Here is a 21,936-nt window from a genome sequence, read left to right on the forward strand (position 1 = left end):
TTGAATCCTTTGGGATTGAAAACCACAGATAGACTAGACTATACTGTTCTGTTGTCGTGCCTTCTGGCAGTTATACCTTATAATGTGACTGTGAAACAACTATGGGATCGGAGATTGTAATTGTAAACAACATCCTGTTATAAAAGGATCTTGGTGAAACATTCACACAATTGCATGTTACACAGACAACAATGATGAAATGTCTGTACTGCAAAAGACAAATGTTGTATATCCTTATAAATTAGTTATACAGAGAGTTAATTTCTTTCATTCTTCATTTGGCATGTACAATCTGGTAGTTATAAATAAAAGGCTGGCAGTGAAGTGATTGCAGGGTTAGAGTTGACTTGCAGTAGTACATAAATTATGAACAACAAACAACTGAGGATCTGGGTCAGAAGTCATAAATTATTGTACGGGCAAAAACATCATTAGACGGTTTAGAGAAAACTTTGTATATATTTGTACACAAAATAAAATGTCTTTACTAGTTTAAATATTCCATTAGAATCACTGATATATTATGCAAAATTTGAAGTAAACTCAAGCATTGCTGAGAATCAGATAAAACTTCCTGGACTTTAAGAGTTTTCAGTTCATGCGTGAATATACTGCATCCTGTTGGCATTTTTGTCAAACATTGACAATACCAGGATGTATTACATTAAATTCTAGTTTCTCTATCATTTCTGATCAGGTTGACATTGACAACAATACACTTTGACTGAAACAAGTATTCCCATCATAAATTATTCATAAGTCATTAAAATAAATGATGCATAACATACAAGATAAGAATGATAGGTTTTCCAAAGATATCATGGCTGTGAAAACTACCTTAATTGTCTCTGCCATAGCTTCCTCTTCAGGCGTGAGTTCAACTTTAGCGACAGCTTCATCAGCCTGGCCATATCTACTAGCTTGGATCATCTTACCATCTCCTAAGAGCAGTGTTTTAACATTGAGCTATTGGATGAAGACAAAACACAGTTATACACACTCAGTTGAAATTACACATCACAGATTGTATGAAATTTCTGAATCATCGCATCAGTGTGATAAGGTTGTATCTGCTATACAATATAGCAGATACGACATTATTGCATTAACACGACGAACTGTAGTTTCATATTTTTTATATCTGTCTTTGAAATGATATTTGTTTGTTTTCAGTTTCACTTTCATTCTTACATCACACATTAATATTTTACCAATGCTGTAATCATTACAAGTCTTTTATATTCCAGAACTGATGAAGAAGAAAGGGCTGTAGCTTGGTATTCACTTTTATGCCGTATTTCAAATTATGTTTATCATATCAGAAGGATTACTCTTTAACAATGTAATAACTTTATCCCACAAATAAGAGTGTCTTACAGGAAGATTTTGATTTTAGTAGAAAGTAGGAAATGATGAAGAAGAAAGGCTTATAGTTTGGTATTCATTTTATGTCATATTTCAAATTAAACTGATTTCATATTACAGGAAAGAACATAACATTATCAGAGGGAAAACAAATTGTTTGTAGCATGTTATTCAACAATTCAAATATTGCTATTAGTAGGAAATTAATTATTCTTATTTTATTGGCGTGTTCTGCAAACATTTATTGGCAAACTACACAACTTCATATGATATTGTATATATTCTGTCTATATTATGTCTATCTATTGATAATATAGCCCAAGCTGGCTGAGTAAAATTTGCCAGGTGGGTATACATCACAGCATAGATTCTAACTACCACCTATTGTCACTTCTCTCTCTTTTTGGTTTGATTTCTAAATGGGCGTGGGTTAGCAAAATTTGACCTTCAAAAAAACTGTTTGCTTTACTTGCAATACTCAATAACACAGATAGCTTGTATACAGATAACAAGCGAGTCTTTTGAAAAGGGAACTTTTTATTAGTCTTTTCATTGTAACACCCAATGTTTGGATTGGGTAAAACCTTTTGTAACACCCATTGTACATAGTCTGGATAGGGTAAGTACTTTCTAACACATATATGTGTACTTCTCCAACTTACTTTGTGAGAATCTAGAGAGACATGATATGATGTCATCCTATTGTAAATACACCCCTGATGATGTTGATGAGAAAATGTGGCAAAAATTTTGGGTTAAGTTGAAATTGACTCTATCATGTTTACTCCTACTGATCTTACATTCATGCAGCATACATGCGTATGTATAAAAATGCTGGCAGAAGACCAAGAAAAGGAATTTGAAGAATTGCAGGAAATAGTGCAATGTGCAACTATGCGATAACTGTATTAAATTGACACTTTTAAACTGAGACCCCATTTTAAGCTAAAGCCAATGTACAAAATAAACGCACAACATTTTTTTAGGAGACCTTTCCTCTTCATTGTCTATGGGAGAATTTCAACACCAAAGCATGATAAAGGTACCACCTCAGTATGCAGACACAGGCTTACTACGCTTAGTAACAAACTGACAATTCAAACTTTGGTCGCCAAAATAGTATGCCCTATTAGATTATATATGAAAACCTGGAGAGTGTTAGTTGGTAAAGATAGTGTTTACTTTTTGTAAGGATGTTTTATAACTATAAAAGATATAAAATTACAGAGTATTCCATCTCTTTTAAATGATATCTTTCAATGGAATGATATATTTGATAATAATCGATTTAGTCAGAAGTAAATACTTTACACTCAGATATTTTAAATTATTTCATTTTGGAATCAACAAAATCAGAATTATAAATGGGATTAAATTATAGAATTTTGTAAGCCTACCTTCTTTCCATCATTGCCATATAAAACCAGACCATCCTTGTGGACAATTCCAGGTTTACTCATTCCAGGGATTTCTAACTGCGTGCCGTCTGGATCAGATCCATCAAGTAATGTTGATCCATAAAATGTCACTTGCTGTAGACAAACAAGAATCAATTCATAATATAACATCTGATAACAATGTCCTTTTTGTGAATCGCGAGACAGACAGAAAACACAACATTTAAAGAAACCAGAGAATATGTTTATTGTGCGATTCAAATGAAGTCGAAGATAAACATAATTTTTTTATTAGTATGTTCATTTTTCAATAACCATAGGGAAAAATATATTTCTAGATTTTACTTTGATCCTCCGTCTGTACAGAACTATGTCGATTTACTTTCTTCAAACAAAGTAGATACACTACAATGTCTTGCAGTATTCTTATTTCATGCCATGAAACTGCGTAAAGAAGTTAACGGTGTTATGTAACAGTTTCATTGCCTTTTCAATACTGCTTTACTGTAATATTGGTATATTGCATCTATGGGCAGATGGCCTCCGAATACGGAATAAATAGACCATTCTTAAAAATGAATCGAGATTCAGTTTCTAGTTTTAGCTTGATTGAAACATTCATCTAAATCGAAACACTTGAGATGTCATCTTTATCTTGTTGAAAGGCTAAACTCCAATGAGAATTATGTCCATAATTAACAACTGTGTCCTAGATTAATTTCTATTCTGAAATAGCTCGTTTGCATTCTTTTGAGATTCACTTCACTGACAAACTGTTGTTGGAGACATGTTTACAGGTAATACATTCATAGGTTTGTGTGACAACTAGACATTCCAAACAAAATAAATGTGTCAACAGTGACAAAGTAACAAGTGTAGGTATAGCTAATGTGGTTGTTGTGTGAAATAGGTGACAACAGCTCATAAATTGGCAAAACTTTACACTTTCTTTTTAACAGGATACATATTAAATCTAGTTCACACCATTGACTTTTCATTAAAATACACAATTACCTGACACTGCTCTATTTATGCTCAGAACAAGCTGATAAACTGAGGCTTTGCTCAGAAATTGTACAGCATATACAAATTCCAGCACCATAGTTATGTGGTACTGGTACGCACAGAGTACAAATTGAATGATAAACTAAATCATTGATATAAGTTAGTACTATGTCTGTCTAATCAAGGCTTTGTAGATTTAGTAATGACATCAATTGATAACTTATTCTTCAACAGGTTAAAGTTGCAGATGACCAAACAAGATTTGAAAATTAGGACACAATTTGTTTACATTTTTTTTTATCTACAACTAAACTCAACTAAGGGCACAGAATTTTGTCATATTTTCCATGTTATAACAATTTATGTCATGAATATTGTGACCATTTCTAGAACTTTGATTAGTAACTTATTATTACGTGTGATAAAATGTAATTCCAATTCAAGGAATGTCTAACAACAAATCAGAATTTCTTACTTGTCCATCTATAGTACTCCATGCACCTGGCTGTTTGTCATTACCACGGATAAAGTTATGGAGTTCTTCTGCTGATTTTCCCCATTGCATCTTGTCAAGAAGAAAACAACAAATTGGTTAACGTATTTATAGACAAAAATTTATATCAATTTACAAAATAAATGGTTCCTTTAGTAAGAAGTAGCATATTTCTTGGCTATATTCATGGCAATAGTACATGGCAATAGTTTGTTCATGTTTTAAATATAGTTGAAACACTCTAATAATAGTACATGTATTTCAACAACAAATTACGATAATAGCCTCTACACAATAAGAATACTTTTAATTTGAATTGGTATGTTTGTTTTGATAAATGACATTCAGAAGAAGATGGGACCTTTCAACACATACACTAATTGAGGAGAAGAATGAGAAAATACATGGATATTCAATAGAATAAGTAATGACTGAGTAATGTGAATAATAAGAATTTGTATGTTTAACTACTCTGTACCTAACTATACTTGAAAGAAGTGACAACTACTTACCTCTGCAACTGCTTTCTTTTTCCATATTTTGTCATATGTAGCTCCTTCTTCTGGCTGTGCAATTCGGGGTGCCTTGCCTTCAGAAATCAAGTCAACTGCTTCACCCTGTTACAGTTTGAGATGGAAAATATAAATTGTTCTTCTGAAAATCACCGAATATTCACATCTTAAATTGCCCATGCCATTGGAGTGCAATGTTTTTGACTCGTTGGAAAAGCCATACAATCAATACATAAACACAACGAAGCAGTCAACAAATGTATTTAACACAGAACATTGTACTTTTTCGACATTAATGTTGTCTTTTTTTTGTCGTATGCCATAGGTTGAAGAAAAGTTGACTTCTTTTGAATTTCACATGAGATAAACTCCCAAGAAGATATTCTCTAGAGTTAATCTACCTTGACTCGGTTAACATTCTGTTAAAAGTACAGAATGCTACAGTAAATTTATAGCATTGTTCCATGGTGATTAGAAACTAGGTTACATTCATATTTGAATACGCTATGTATAGAATCAATACCAGGAATGGTAAAAAGCAAGTCTTTTACTAGAACCATTTTAAAGAGCTACTAAATTGGAAAAACAGCTGACTTTAAAAACAAGGATTATGTAAAAAAAATTATCTTGAAATCACAGGTAATTTGTATCTTCAGATTCATTTCATTCAAGTTCCAGAACTGAATTGTCCAGAGACGCAATTCTATGCTTCCCTATAAATTGTAAATTTAACTCCATCAGGAAGGGAAAATGTATCTGATTCATTTGCAAAACAAAAGATGATGATGAGAACTGATGTGGTGAACTTACCATTGCTTTGATACCTTCAGGGTATAAGAATCTGTTGTACAATGTGTCTACTGTGTCATTAGGGTCTATGTCAACTTCTTTTTGTAATAAAATAGGACCTGTGTCTAAACCATCATCTGCCCAGAAAATTGTAAAACCTCCTTTCTTGTCGCCACACATCAGGGTCCTTCAAAAAAGATTGGGGGGAAAACAGAACGGAAGAAATTATTTCTGATTTCAAAATAATAGGGTTGGCAAGTCAAAGTGGAATAAGATGTAATCTCTTCATAGCAGGGAAACACGATATCAGTTTGTTATGTTATAGCCAAATTTTTATGCCAAAAGAATGCACAGAATTCAAAGGACGTCATCTTGATTTTTCAAGGATTTCTGATCTGCATATGTATCAACTCACAAACATTGTATACACTACAGAACCATATATGAGCAGATGCTGGGAGGACATGACATATTTTAATCATAATAATGTTCTTCATTTATTATGCAAATATAGCAGTGTAAATGTAAATTGCTATCTCTTCATTATATTTTTCAAACTCTGTACAGAGAAGTTTACTGTAACAAATTTTCGCAATATGTTTAAGCGCATACACTTTCACTTTCGCATATACTGACATAAAGTATATATACTGACTAACGTGATATGGTCTTACTTTGCCAAGTACACACATTTTGTACTGTATTAAACCTGACGCTATCATCATTTATCTATCTCAGGAATATTGACTAGAATTGCATTGGAGAAGGAAATTTGATATCAAGCATGTGTATTAAACATATGGTAGTAACTAGATAGTTCAATTTGTTTGAGGTCTTTCTGTTAAAACCCTACTTTTAACATTAAAACAGTACACAATATATCTTGACTTGGCATGTAGTAATTTATATGTTAATATAAGAGACTTTAGTGGCTATCAAAGCCAATATAAACTTCTTCTATACTATGACAATGCATGGCATATTTTGTGTATTATCCCACTGAAGAATTTTTAATTTTTGAAATTCTTCACTACAAAATATGTAAATAATTTTGAGCAAAAATTGTGTGTCTAAAATTATTAGTTTATTTTCTGTCATTATTTTATATAAAACTATCATCAGTTCCTCTTTAGAAGCAAATAAGGCTTTAGAATTTTGTCAGGTCAAAAACGATTTATGATGGTATAATTACATCTATTAATTCTTTTATACTAATTAAAAGGGTTATAATTCTTTACATGTCAATTAGAAGATTAGTCTGAAATATTGACCCAACCAAGCTTAATTTTATCCAAAGAATTAATTACCAAATGGGTTATTTTAATTAATGAAAATCATCCTCTTGAGTGGATGACAATTAAATTACCTTGTAATTGGATTTGAAATTGTCCACATGGTATCATCAAAATGAAATGACAATGCAATGTCTAATTTTACTCTCATAAGTCAAGCCATATGGTACAGCTGTTGTTTGATTTACTATTTGAGATAGTACCAGAAGTACCATCTTCATCAAATGAGTAGTAGAGTTGTAAATAATTCCACTACAGATCAATGTTTGAACTCAATCAACATAGTTTTGTCACTGAAGTTCAACTGACTATGTCCTCAAACATCTGTCTACCACATAATCATCATGCCAAATTTAGTCAGTGCTTTTGTTGAGGTTCAGTAAGTAAAATCTACCCACACTCATTTGGTTGGTTGTAATAAAAAAGTAACCTGCAAAAGTTCATGTTACACACATCTACATAAAAAGATCAATTATGGAATCCTCAGCCCCCCCCCCCACTTTCTTCTGTCTATCTGTCTCTTTTACACTGTAGTATAATTATAAAATCATTCCATCTACTTCGAATGCCGCGATTAATATAATTTTTGTTTCTCAAATATCAAGATTAGTTCTTTTACCATGTTACTTTTCATCTAATAGTAATATTGCTACTATCAGGATATCTGAATTATACTAGGAGAGTTGATCAACTAGCTCTGTTTCTCCACTCTCAATATTATGACGTCAAGACATTGTACATAGTTATATATGTGATCACTATTATACAAAGTACTTTTTCTCTGAATAGCACACAACTACACATCAACTGCATTATAACTGTTTATTCTATATACTACAATGCATGTATTCATATGCCTTTCAATCCAAACTTGTATCACAAAATTGCTTTAGGGTATGTTATTATTCTCATCATAAAAGAAATCGTCATTTACAAATGACTACTTCTGTAATTTCTTGTAATAGCGCTAAAGAAATGAGTGTGGCATTCTTCATTAAACACTAACAATGTTCACCACAAAAAACAATGTAAGCACTTGCTTTTAAACTTTTCAAAATAGACAGAGCTCTATGCTTTTACAGTTACAATGTTGTAGACTCTGATCAGGAAGCCCTAGAATACACGGCAATTTGAATGAATAGTGGTTGCTGCTAGTTACTAGATTTCTAAGCTTTGGATTTCATAGATCTAATGTACTCAATCATTTGAGTGTTAATAACAATATGCAACTACTTTACTTCCGAAATCAAAAAGTTATTGTCAATTTCCCTTCCATACAGTTATCGTTACACAGTAAAAGATGAGCAGAATAATGTATGGGTATGTCTTACAGGTAATCTACCGTCAAGTGTCTATTCACTACTTATTTCCATCATTCTGTATCTCTTCATATGTCAACATAAAGATGATTTCCTTGATTTGTATGACCACATCAATACATCACTTGGTAAATTGTCAGTTTGTCTTTCTCATTTGATATCAGAACATAACTACCTCTTTCTATTTTTAGGACTGTTCAATCGATATACGCTTTCAAGATGTCAGTATTTAAAATGTTTTCAATGCATGCATTTTCATCTCTGTTACTTAAACACTCACCAATTGATGGCTGAGGCACCACGATGTCTTGGTAAAATTGAAGGATGATAAATGATAGAGCCATGTTTTGGATGGTCGATTACGCTCATTGGAATGAATTGACTACAAAATGGAAGTACGTTGAGCTCGGCACCACACTCTTTGTATTCTGCTACAACGTCAGGGATTTCTTGTCCTTTAACACGCCACCTTGGGTATTTATACACTTTGACGCCATCGCTGTGTGCTGCTACAGCTGTTACAGATGGAAATGCAATCATATAATTTCAGTCAGTTGTATTCTAACGGATTATAGTGAATTCAATAAAACTATTTATACATGTATGTACCTGATTTCGTAGCAGAAATTCTGAAAGGTAGGATGACTAGAATGTCAAAACAGCTGCAATAAAACACATGAAGGGTGTTTTCAGACCACAAACTCAAAAACGAATAATTTGTTTTGATGACTGACGTGTCAGATATATGAATGACAACTTCAAAATCTAGTCTTGTAACCTTACAGTAAAATTTAATATTCCTAATTTTTTAGCATTTGAGACAGAAAGCTGGCTTTAGAATGAATATTCAAACAGACACATACATGTCTGCAAACTTCATATTACACTCTTTTTAATAGGTTCATGATTATCATAACAGATTCAATAATTCCTGTCCTGGGATGAAAACTGGCAATGTTAAAATAATTCCTGTCCTGGGATGATTTCTTTGTGAAAAATGACAATGTTAAAAATATCAACAGATATTTTATATGCATGTACAATGTAGGCGATTGCTAACTGTTCAGCTACCTCCATAAAGTCAGTTTGGTTCATTAAATGTAGTCGTTACCATTAAAACAAAAGACAGCAGAAATGTATGTGATCTGTCATTCACTACATGTAGGTATCATCTACACGTACCATTTCATAATTTGACTATATGTATATTATACAAATGTGATAAGCTGTTGTTCTAATGATGTAAATATTCAGTGGTAGCCTGAGGTATAGCAATAGCATATCAGCTTGTCCTTGAAAAGCATATATTACAATGTACATACATATATAAATTGTACTTTCTAATGAGCTAATGTTTTCTGATGAGGGTAATGAGTTGGTAAACTTAATAGCATTTCTCAGGGGCAGTATTTTTTATGCTGATGAATCATAGAAAAAAACAAACATTTTCACCAACCCTGCAGCATGCAGTCTCTTTAAAATAGCATAAACAAAAATTGGCAAATCTGGCATAGAGATGACCTGTGGTAGACTGGAGTGAAGCATCATGAGGAAGTACAATTTGTGATCACTCATACACGGATATGGGTCTGAAGTTGATATCAAAATTGTTTGGGCAAGTTTTATAATGTATGAAGCTCCTAACATACCCATAATGCCTCAATCACCACAGAATACAACAGCTCTTTTTTGAGAATTTTAGAAGGGTTTGTAAAAGTTGGCTATCTATCTAGGAAGTGCTGGAAGACAAACTAAACCTTATATTTGTTCTCCTACCAAAATACTTCAACGCAAGGAACAGTATCTTTGCATACAAAAAACCCCACCCCAAAGGCCCTTGTCTATCTACTGAACTGATTTGGGGTCTTTATTAATAGAGCTCTTACAAAACCACTGCTGTTTTTGTGTTTGGAGGAATAAGGATGATTGTAATGTTGATTGTTTGTCTAAATTTCAGATGTTATCTAACTCTCCTAGTCTCCTATTGGTAGTCCATGATTACCCATTCATCCTTTCAGATTATTCAACACTCCATGATGTACATTGTGTATTCTATTACTGTCTGTACAATGTCATCACAGTAAGGGTTGCTTGTAGCATCTCAAACATCTTACATATTTGAAGTTGACCTATCATGACACAGGTCAGTTTGCCTACATTTTATCAACAGCTCTTGTTTCCAAGAAAATCTTGTGTCAAGTTATTTTCACTTTCAAGTGAACACATTTATGATACTAATGAACCAACTGTTCCAAAATACAATTGTTTCAAACCCCAAAACAAGTCAGAACAAGGTGAATTAAAATCAAAAACGTTTCAAGAATTTGTTGGAAATCCACAATGACGAAAACTAGTTGGTCTAGTTCCTATACAGTATCATTACGATTGCAACCAGACTAAAAACTAGTACGGTACTAGTAGACTCTGGCAATTTGTATGTACTATGGGGCTAGGTACATGGTACATCCACACAATATTAACAAGGTCAATAATATACAGTAACATGTAAATACAGTATACTACAGCAAACAACTCTTCCTTTTTGTAACATCATCATTTACATAATCTGAATGGCTGTGTTAATGCAAACAACATACACTATGACTGAGAAGTTATACTCAGACTGGACTTTACAAATCAAGATATTTTGATGAGATATAAACTGTATGTAAATCTGCTACCAAGAAATACAGTCACTAGGTATGTGAGTAGGGCATAGTTGAAGTCCACCAGTGTAAAGCTCTAGGCTAGATTCACAAGGGCAAAATTCTCTTTTTAAGTCTTACTACATGTAAATCACATATGAAGGTTTATTGAGTACACTTAAATTTGTCAAGTCATCTAGCTTAGTAGTGGCCTTACTCTGAGATTGACAGGTATAAAAGCAAAGGTCAAATTCCTTGGATTAATTTGGTAATGTTATATAACTTTTTCAACCAGATCTCTCTACACTGTATGTCACATAAACTGCATGATGCAATACAAACAGGGTATCTATTCTTAGCCCTGGTACTAATGAAATGAGCTCTTAGAGTCTTACATATAAAAAAAAACCATGTATGTCAGGTTTGAATACATTAGTTGTTAACTAGTTTAACAACACACCTATGGCTAAAAATACTTGACTTTGGTTGGCTGACATTCACAACAGACAGCCTGAAAGGTTATCAACATTAAGATGAATGTGGGTTCAGTACCTGACCTACCTACTATGAATTAGAAACACACAGTGCAGTGGCCTGATCACTGTGATTAATATGCATGTGTATCCACCTATGTGGGATACATACTACCAGGGGCGACTAGACAGGCAGAGTGTGAATATAATTGAATGTGATTATTAATCATATACTTACTATCACTGTTATTATGACAGTTTCAGATACCAGCTATTTCATTGTTTACTGTACTCTATTAAGTATTATAAATCCATCCATTCCACATATCAAAATGTATGTGATCAGCGTTTTCTCTTTCCAATAGATACTATGATCACGTTTTATATTATAACTATGATTCTGATCATGTGAAGTTGTTGACAAATAGTTTGGGATGAACATATTGAGTATCATCACATGTATCATAGTAGAATACTAAAAACTATATCTCTAGTGACATAACTATAATATCTAGCATTACTATGATTGATATGGCAGTATTTTTTAATGAGACCTGAGCTCTGAATGCTTTTGGGTTTGTCTAGTTTGCAATGTCATCAGATTGATTTCAAAACAGTCTCATTCTCATAGTACGGAATGATGTCCTATCTCCCAGGGCCCATAGATAGAATAGGTCATGCCTACACATGCAAGATGACTTGCATTTCAATGCCAACAGTCACGTAGATATAAATAGTGACAGTGCCCTTGATCAACTTGGCTTACCTAATGGATCTGGTTTTCCACTGATGTCTGGAACTGTAAATACTCCAACTACTTCATGTCCATTCTTGCGGAGGAGACTGTAAACTTCCTGGCCAAACTGACTCTGTCCTATCACAGCTATTTTCATCTTGGACCAAAGTGCCTAAAGTGAATAAAAACAGATATATCATTGCATCAATGCTAGTGATCACAGCGACGCCATTGAAATTAAATGTACACTTTTGATTTGGTTATTATATAAGAATTGTGCTAACAGCACATACCTTTTCACTAGCGTTTCCAAAGCTTATTAGATATCTCTCAAAACCTGTCTGGTACTACAAGGGTTATTTAAAGGCACTGTGGCATTTAACCGTTCTAAATATGGTGGTCAGTAAGGAGGTGTGCCTCATTTGAATACAATCTTATGAATATTCATGAGTAGACCCTGACACAAGGTCAGAATATTTGCACTACACTGTGTTCATGAAGGCAATCAATACTGCTTTTGTCTAAACAACTAAAAGGAAAAGTAATTTCTGAATATCCAAAGAAAAAACCTTGCAGAAATTGTCTTACACTAAAATCACATAACATGGCAATTGTGCCAAATAAGGTCTTTTTCATGGAGGTGTGTCGCGACTCATTTAAATATATTTTGCATACCATACATCCATGTTTCCTATTGGTTGTACAGGGCTTCTATGATAACAGCTGATAGACAAACAGCTGATTACTCACTATGGCTTTGTCGATCAATACAGAACAATCACTTGTTTGTTTGCTAATCTATTCAAATTACCTGACAGTTACATGGTTAGTATAGGCTTAGACAATATCTGCAATACAGTGGTTATTGATTAGGTATTTTACTTGAGATTTAAATCCCTGCTGGTCTGTTCTAAATACATGTACACAATTTACCTGGGTACATAATGTTGAACGGTATAATTTATTTTGCAAAACAGGTTCAATTCACAACCTCAATCAAACAAGTGCCCATCCATACATGTACACATGTGAAAGTCACTGTTAATAAATGCTATAAATTAGTTTCAGAACAACACAGAGCATGTTATAAATAATGGCTATCTGCCTAAATCACAGATATCAATTTTCACTCCAATGTTTACCACTGTTCAAAAAAGTCCATTATGTAAGAGCCTTCGTACCACAATTAGCATATTACTGTCTTGTTGAATTTGTTGATGTGGACAATTTCCTGTTGTATTGACAGACTACAATGTAATTACTTTGACCTGACAATAAGGTTGCAGTATGTTATAATCTGACATATTATACAATCACAGCATGATAAATCATATGTTGGTGTGTGGACTCACTGTCAAAATACATGTAGATACTTCTATGCATGCTGCTTCTGATGGTCCAATGACAAAACTGGAAATACAGATGTACCTTTCTTTTCATCTTTACAGTTACTTACGCGTATGACATATTACTGTAAAGAGGAAAGAAACGGTACATTTGTATTTCCAGTTTTGTCATTATCTGTGCTTTTCACCTCATACAGTTGGTTTGAAGACAACAATATCAAAAGTGACACTTTCATGGGTTACTTGAAAAGATTTGACATACTGTTAAATTATCACAAGTAATATCTGACTTTACTTGCTTTACTCACTTGAATGTAGAACCTCCTAAGAGTAGTTTTCTAAAAGTCAACAATGCCATTCTAATTCCTAGTGTGTGACTGTTCCAAATAGTGTACTATAAAATGATAGAATTATCTACAGACATAGACGGTACAAGCTAAACATTTTTTTAAAATTTCAGTAAATATGTTTAAATACTAACAGGAGAAGCAAAAAAATTATCCACAACTGAAAAGATGGTAAAAACTAAACATGAATATGTCTGCATAAATATTTTATGAGCATAATAGAATTTTACTGTTTTGATCATTTAGAGTCTAAGATTTTCTTTTTAAAAGAAAATTGCTCTGGAGTATAAAGTCAGAATTGTAGCTGTTCTGCACTCAATTACTAAAGTAGTAATATAGAAATTGAATTTTTTTTTTTAACTGATTTATTTACAATCCTAGCATGTAACCTTTCTAATGTGGTCAATTAGCAAATGAAAAAGTATACTTTTATACTTGATATGGAAACTATAAATGACTGTCACATGGAAACGCTTTACTTTGGTGTTATGGGTTGTATATGTGGCTTGCAGTATGACATTATTTTAGGACCTATTACAGATTAGTGAGCTGTGTATGGCTATTATTTTTTCTCCAATTACAATGTACTGTCAAAAAGACAAACTTCGTGCAACTGTGAAAAGAATAAAATCTATAAAAAAGAAAGAAAAGTCGATCGATATCCAAAAAACTTTTTTAAAAATAGCATCAGAAATTTCAGTTTCACCTTTTATAATCTAAATATATGAAGCATTCTTTGGCAAATTTGGAAATAAGTGTGGCTAAAATACAGCAATTTTTTTATAATGTTGATAGCATTTATGTATTTTAATATCTGTAATTATAATTTAGCACAAATAACTAATAAACAAATTAAAATTAACTCTAAACAGGTCTGTCTGTCTGTTTAATGAGATTTTTAATCTGAATATATCAATAATTACGACTTTAGGATTCATAAAAGCAAGCAAGTAAACCAGTTTTCTTTTCACCTTTATTGACTGCATGGAGTGACACAGAGTAAATTGACAAACAACTGACTTCATCACCAGCACCTTTCAACAATTCCATTGCATTCAGATTAGTGCACACTTGCAAACACAATTCATAGGAAAAGATCATTTGCACAAACTCTAGTTCAAACAATTATCAAGCTGACCAATCACAGAGTGTTCATGAAATTGGAAATCGATGTAATACGAAATTCTCTTCATTGGATTTCTATGAAACTATATTAAGATCTAAATTGATTTTGGATATTAAAGCTTAATGGAAATCTTCAAGTCTTCAACAGGAAATAGTGTACATCAATTTGCACTGATTTCATTTAGTTTGTATCAATTCTCACTGGGCAACCTAAATTTAACTTTGATTGCAACAACTCCCTTTCATATTCAATCTAATTCAATTTTGCCGTTCTCCTTGTAAATTATGGATTTAGACTTGCTAACGTTTTTATTCATGATAAAAATCATATGGAAAGTGTGAAAGCCATTTTCCTATTCAGTTGATACTTGTTATTTCAGTTGCGACCAAATTGGCATTATCACTCTTAATTTGCTCGGGTGAGACTTATGAATAAACATGCATATGACTTATGTTGGCTGACCTCAGTCAGACTAAATCTTGTCTTGAGCAAAAAAATCCAACTGCTTTTACAAATAAAAAAAAAGAAAGATCATGAGGCAGGGGGTGGGGGACAGGGGAATTAGTTATTACATGTACCTGCAAGAGGTCACAAGTTGCTATAAAAATAACTGGCACTAGACACAAAATGGAATAAATACTATAGTCTTGGATTATTTATTCATTTTTGTGTGTCTCGAGTCAGTTATTACAGTGATGGGACCAGTATGACTTGATAATTGTGACAGTGATGAGTAAACTAAACACATACATTTTGGAGCTTGTTCTTCACTTTTCGCTTTAACTTGAGAGTTAAATCAATAATTAAGAACGAAGAAATGCTATTCCATTTGGCATTGATCTGAATTTAAATTTTGACATCAATTTACAGTATTTTTAAGTTCACTATCATAAGCTAAATCTTTTATTAGCATTATACACTGTAATACTAACTGTAATCTTCCACATACTTCACTGCAGCCATGTTCACAAAGGTTGCCATGAGAACACCTAAATAGCAGTCATCATCAGGCAAAAGATGAACATATTCAAGCCAGGAAAAGGTACATGCGAGCTCGAAGTGTTATTTCTTACACACTGTAACACTATCGCTATCTCAACAGAAAGAGCTTTTTCTGATAATATCAACTTTCAGTATTGAATTTGCACAAGGTTAGGAATTGATTCAGTGGATGTTTAAAGAACACCTTTACGATTGACCGCTTTATGAAATACTCTATGGCTGCCAATCATTGGTTTGATTGTGGCTATGCTATCATCATGATACATAGTAGCTATGTAATCAGTGCCATTGAATTGAAGACTTTAATAAACGAAGACAGTACATCACAATAACAGGTAATAAAAAGAACAGCTTCCTGGTTTTGTTATCATAATTGCGCTATTTATTCAATTATTAGCATTCACCAAAGATCAAATCTATTGTTTGATATGTAAACCTACTTTCCCCTTTCATTTTTCCCAATTTAAATTTCAACTATATCTCTAATGTAGTGACTGTATCTATAAATCACACACACTCCATCAAATATAATTTCAGAACTGTGAACCTTTCAGTCAACCTGGGTCCTTATTAAATCTAAAAGCCTCCTCAAATTTCAAAGGAACACCTGCTAACAATAAGCACTGAGCAATACTTTGATATGTACTACTTGTATAGGTCTTTTATAGGTACATTCTTCCATTTCAGACAAAAGAAAGGAGAGCTGCAGAAGCAAAGGTCGCTTTATTCAAGGTTTTAGTAAATAATCATGTTCTGAAATATATACTAGTAATAGTAGTATACAGTCTTCTCATGTTCTACCTACAATTCTTTTACAAGGTAACCCCATAACCATGGTAACACCAGTACATTGTAGTTGCCAGTTGGAGACCAGAAAGAGAGCCTGTGGTCTGGTTTAGGCTATAGCTTTATTGATATCATTTTTACATAAAGTGACATCTTTGGAGTGTAATTTTCTACTTTTCATTGCCCTTTATATTTCCTTGCTCATGGAGACTACTGGTATGACACATGACAACTATTTCTTAAGTGTTAAGTATTTTTGTGAGAAGTGTAAAATAAGTTGGTGTGATAACAGTTTGATACAGTCAGGAATCCAAATTGTTGAACATTCTAGCCACTTCCATGTCTTTCCTCTGCCTGTACATTTTGTACTTCCAGCTGTGTATTTCTGTTCTTTAGTGAAGGAACAGCAATGGCTGGAAATCAGGCTTGCCAGTAATGACTATGAAGTATCCATGTAACTCCATCATGCCAGGTACCAAGACAGCATACGGCACCAATGATTTCATTAACACTATTTATACTTTACATGGTATCACATGCAATAACAGAATATTCTGAGATTCTCTGGGATATTTAGAAGTGTGAATATCAGACATGTATGTGCAATGAAAAACATTAGCTCAAGAACTGCTGATTCAGCATTTGAAATGCCTCTTACAGTTTGTTTTTTTCTAGAACATGCTAAACTTTGGAACGTTTCCAATCTATGAATAAAAGAGAATATCACCAGGCAACACAAGCATGACGTATTACATCTCTGTCCTAGATGACCCATTACAGTACATGTATATCAATGTGTAACCTGCACCAGTAAACTAGTTTGTTGTAGTCAGGTTTATAATACATTGTAATAATAAGACATATATCTCCACCAATAGCATCACCTAAATAAATTATCACAGGAAGGTTACTGTCTTTAGTTGACAACCACTGAATGTCTTTGTACATACAAAAAAATCCAGTGGGCTAATGATTTACATACACAGTATTAATACGTGTATATGGTCACATAGGTAACTCACTAACTGTATCACTGATTAGAAAAATGCAACCTGGGGTTATTGATCTCACAGGTACAATATTCATACAATCACATTTACGACAACCATACTTTTTCAAATTGCCAGGTAATGCAAAAGCCTCTTGGCAAATCTACTTCTGCATGTACAATGTATATGGTGCAAGTCTTTTTCTGAGGGTGGAGTGTGCGTTGGATGTTTACATGAACAATTAGAAACATTCTAAAAACTTTCATTTAACCAGTTTATGAAATTATATAAGTATCAGTATGGGTCAGAATCAATACTGATAGTGATCCCCAGATTTGATTACATAAGGACAGGTATAGATTTGATGCACCAATGTCTATGATCTGGTGCTGTCAATTGTCTCATTTGACAGGTCCTTCAAGGACAGTGATCATGTGATTATATTGAAGAATAGACACACCCCCTTCATACCCCTTTTTGTTATCCAATCAATACTGAGTGTACACACAGGTCAACAGCTGTTTGTCATGTTACAGAACACACATTCGCACAGACATATAGGACAGTTGACCCCAAGACTAATTTTTTAGATGTAAACAAACAAATATCTGTTGGATTATTCAGTCATTATGTTAAATGTTATGACGGAAGTATGTTATCTTGAGAAATTAAAAAATTTGCTAAACACCAATACCAGATTAAACTCTGACATTGTAACCCACTTGATTTAAACCTATAAACCTCATTTTTTTCTTCAAAACAATGAATGCACACCCCCTTTTTATCAGCCATTCCTGTATCACTAACATTAAAGAAGACACTTGATTGGTTGGAGACAGGTACAAAACATCTCAGCTTAGCCAAATGAAAACACCAGTTTAGAGTTGTTACTGTCAATCAAAATATACAACCTTGAGAAGTCAACTTATAAGTTATAGTGAAGTAATGCACTTGTTGTCTTTCAAATACCAACAAAACTAGAATTACCCACAAATTGATTTCACACATTGTAGTCAAGTCAAAACATTAAAAGTTGAAGAAAAAAAATACATTACAAGAAATGAAATATGCATTTGACTTATTTTGCAACTAAATATGCATATCAATTATAACACCAACCATCAGTATTTGTTTTTCTTCAAATAGGTCATTTAAACAGACTAAAAATAAATTAACCAGTAATGTTGAAGACTGAAATAGCAGCTTCAAATTGATAACATCAGGTAAATGAGGTAATTCAAATTCCCATTCTGTGGATGTATAAAGGTCTGCATGTGAAAGATTACCTCTAAGGTAGGGCTTAGGCTTGACTATACCACATATGATCACTGAGACAGAACAAATCTATATGATAATATAAAAAGAAAACGACACAAGGAAAATTCTTTGCTGTGTGTCATCTCCTTGTGGCAAAATCAAATTTAATAATCAAAATTAAATTAGACATCTCACGAAGTGGAAGTGAATTTCAATAGCTTGCTTTCAAAATTTGCCATTAAACACATTTCTTTAATTTGGACTTGTTGTGTTTCATGACTTGGATGGAATTATAATTGCATTGGCAGTACCATAAGTGTTAATGAAGCGTGATATTCAAACTAGTAGATTTCTATCAATTTACCAGTAGGGACACCAAAGTGACATTTGCTATTTTTCCACAATGAATCATCAAATGTCATGAATGAACATAAATTAAAAAAAAAAAAAAAAAACAGGTGTAAAAACAATTATGGTATTTTGTTATTGTAAATGTGTGTGAAACAACAGCAGAGTTCTGATTATGATATTTGGATGGTCAACTTTAAAGAATTAGATAAAATGTGGCAAAATCTGCATTAGGTTCCTCAAGCTTTTCACAGGAAAGTGATCCTTTTTTTCAAGGCTTGTGCACATGAAATTGAAGAAAAATAAAGCCATGTCAGTTTTAACGCCAAAATATCACCTTTCCCATGAAGTTGAATACCAAGGTGTTAGATGTAAAAACCATTCCAAGATAATACTGTCAAAACAGATGATTAACATTGACAGGTGTGATTGGTACATGTATATGGGTATATATGTTGAGATGAAATGCTTGGGGTTCAAGATCATGTTCTGTGACTAATAGTAATACTAGTATGAAATGAACAGTCAGCTTACATTTCTCCACTGAAGAGTAAACTAAAGTACTACTATGCCTTTCATTGTGCACTAGTTTTTTTTTTTTTTAACTCAACAGCTACAATTTCACACAAATGGACATTAAAAGCATCTGAAATGCTCAAACTGACGTCAGGTATTTCTAAATGAGTGTCTCCCAGGCAAACAAGTATAGCATAAGGCTTGAATGAAATGCTTTCACAAACATACCGGCATTTAAATGAATGAAAGGGAAAGTATGATGCAATACTCCAACCCAGGACTTCAACGTGGCCACATGTGTTTTACAATCATCTCTCTCTCTCTCTTCATTTGCATGGTAATCAAAGCGGTGTACCTTCTCTTACAAGTCGCAGTTTTATATATAAGCGTGGAGGGGGAACTGTCAATGGTTTGTACCAGATTGTGCAGTGACTGATCTGGCGTCTCCACATGGCCATTCCTGAACACATTTTACACAATGTACAATACCAATACAACGATGGATTTGGTATGTCATGATGTCAATTTCCAGCAATGTGTTATGGTTCGAATAGGCAGGAGTCGGTTGGAACAGAGATACTTACATATCTGGGTATTTAGCTGAAATGACATTAAAATTGAACTGTGGAGCGTGGGTATAGAACAATTCCCAATACGACCAGTATCTTATAACTTTGTTAAAGCAATTTTGCACACACGTCCCAAGAGTCTCTACACAAATCGACTGTGATAAGTGTATGAATTCACAAACAGAACCATGAAAACACATCAGTTTGTCTATTATATTAATGTCCACTAATCACTGATCATCTCCGTAAATTTGCAGCTGTCGATTTGTATGGATGAATATCTTGGGAACTGACAGTGAACTTGACATTGCCAGAGTCAACGTAGAGAAACGATACAGGCAAGTTGTTTTCCCCCTTTGGCAGACATAGCTCGTCGATTGCAACAACACCAAACAGCCGCTACGGTTACACTGAATATTACCGAGGCCTTCCTACTAAAATTACTGGGACTCGACTCCGAAGTGGAACTCAGTGTCATTGTTTGTACAATAACTGTAAAATGAACATTCAGCAAAAGCTTGTAAACAGACCAATGCGTATGCATGTATGATCCGATACACGATTGTGACGTTGTTGAACTTCATCGTCACCCTGACTATGCAGATCTCGTGAATCTATGGCTGTGTATCTTCTGTGACTTCAATGTTTCACTTATCAAACAAAATTTTGACAATACAACTTACAAGGAAATATTCTTCGAGGAAGGCGATATTACTACGTGGTAACGTGCATGCAGCACAAACAAATGAGCAGCTTGAACCGGTGTTCGCCGGTTGCTTTTGGCAAACTTTCAAGGTGATCTGTGCAACAATAGTCAATACACCTACAACTATAAAAGTAGTTCAACTGGCTCACAAGAAAAGGGTTCGGTGGCTTTTCCATGCTTACATAGAAAAACAAACGCACTGGTAACAGCATTGGGTATCCCAATGAAATAGCACAGTCAAATAAGCAATCGCACGAAATAACGCTGAGTGGTCTTGAACCACAAACTTGAAATTAAATAGACTTTCATTTCCAGCTGTTATTTTTGTTAGTCGCGATCGCCATCGATCGTGCACCAAGTCATACGTTACTTACCCGTTGAGTGGAAAACCTTCTTACAATGCTACTAGCAGCAAGCATTCCAACAGATTGACAGCAGATTTCGTCTACTTCAAAAATGAGCGCGTTGGAAACACCGGCAAAGTCCAAACACGAAACTAAAAGCAGCAAGTCGAGTAAAGTATTCAACCGGCTGCGACACTCGTACTCGTACTGTGTATATGATGTGTGTGATCGATACAAGCTGGGAACGCTTTGGCAGTTCTATCTAAAAAAATACCCCCTCTGAAATATTGGTACTGGGATTAACAGAGTTGCCGCTCTATACATCTGGCATTTCGAAAAATAACTACAACGAATAACACAAAGGCTTATCAAGTTTACAGTAGTACGTTTATGCAACGTTTAGCCACCGTGACTGAAATGAAGGTACTGTCTAGATAGTTATTAAAAGGGAACATGATGAAGGACAGAACAGCAACATGGCGCACGTGTAAACAGTAAACAACCGCAGACGACATTTTTTGTAGCTGTCGATGACGTCATAAATGGCATACCATACCACAGTACCATACCCCAA

The 21,936-nt window shown here is 33.7% G+C and overlaps 1 protein-coding gene across 2 annotated transcripts in view; it reads right to left on the bottom strand.

The window, feature by feature from the left end:
• LOC144453936 (mitochondrial 10-formyltetrahydrofolate dehydrogenase-like) overlaps nucleotides 1-21,568 on the bottom strand; it is a 41,931-nt gene extending 20,363 nt beyond the window's left edge. The window contains exons 1-8 of one of the 2 annotated variants that reach the window (XM_078145309.1): nucleotides 21,393-21,568; nucleotides 12,057-12,198; nucleotides 8,453-8,687; nucleotides 5,583-5,748; nucleotides 4,773-4,877; nucleotides 4,243-4,332; nucleotides 2,763-2,897; nucleotides 838-966 (exon numbers count right to left, since the gene is read on the bottom strand). In XM_078145309.1, the coding sequence (XP_078001435.1) occupies nucleotides 838-966; nucleotides 2,763-2,897; nucleotides 4,243-4,332; nucleotides 4,773-4,877; nucleotides 5,583-5,748; nucleotides 8,453-8,687; nucleotides 12,057-12,198; nucleotides 21,393-21,437 (1,047 nt within the window). In that variant the 5' untranslated portion in view covers nucleotides 21,438-21,568. Of the gene's footprint in view, nucleotides 1-837; nucleotides 967-2,762; nucleotides 2,898-4,242; nucleotides 4,333-4,772; nucleotides 4,878-5,582; nucleotides 5,749-8,452; nucleotides 8,688-12,056; nucleotides 12,199-12,319; nucleotides 12,412-21,392 lie in introns of those variants that run through there. The other variant, XM_078145316.1, reaches the window with a different exon arrangement.
• Nucleotides 21,569-21,936: the final 368 nt, after the last annotated feature.

This window comes from Glandiceps talaboti, chromosome 1, assembly GCF_964340395.1.
Source record: "Glandiceps talaboti chromosome 1, keGlaTala1.1, whole genome shotgun sequence".
Lineage (NCBI taxonomy): Eukaryota > Metazoa > Hemichordata > Enteropneusta > Spengelidae > Glandiceps > Glandiceps talaboti.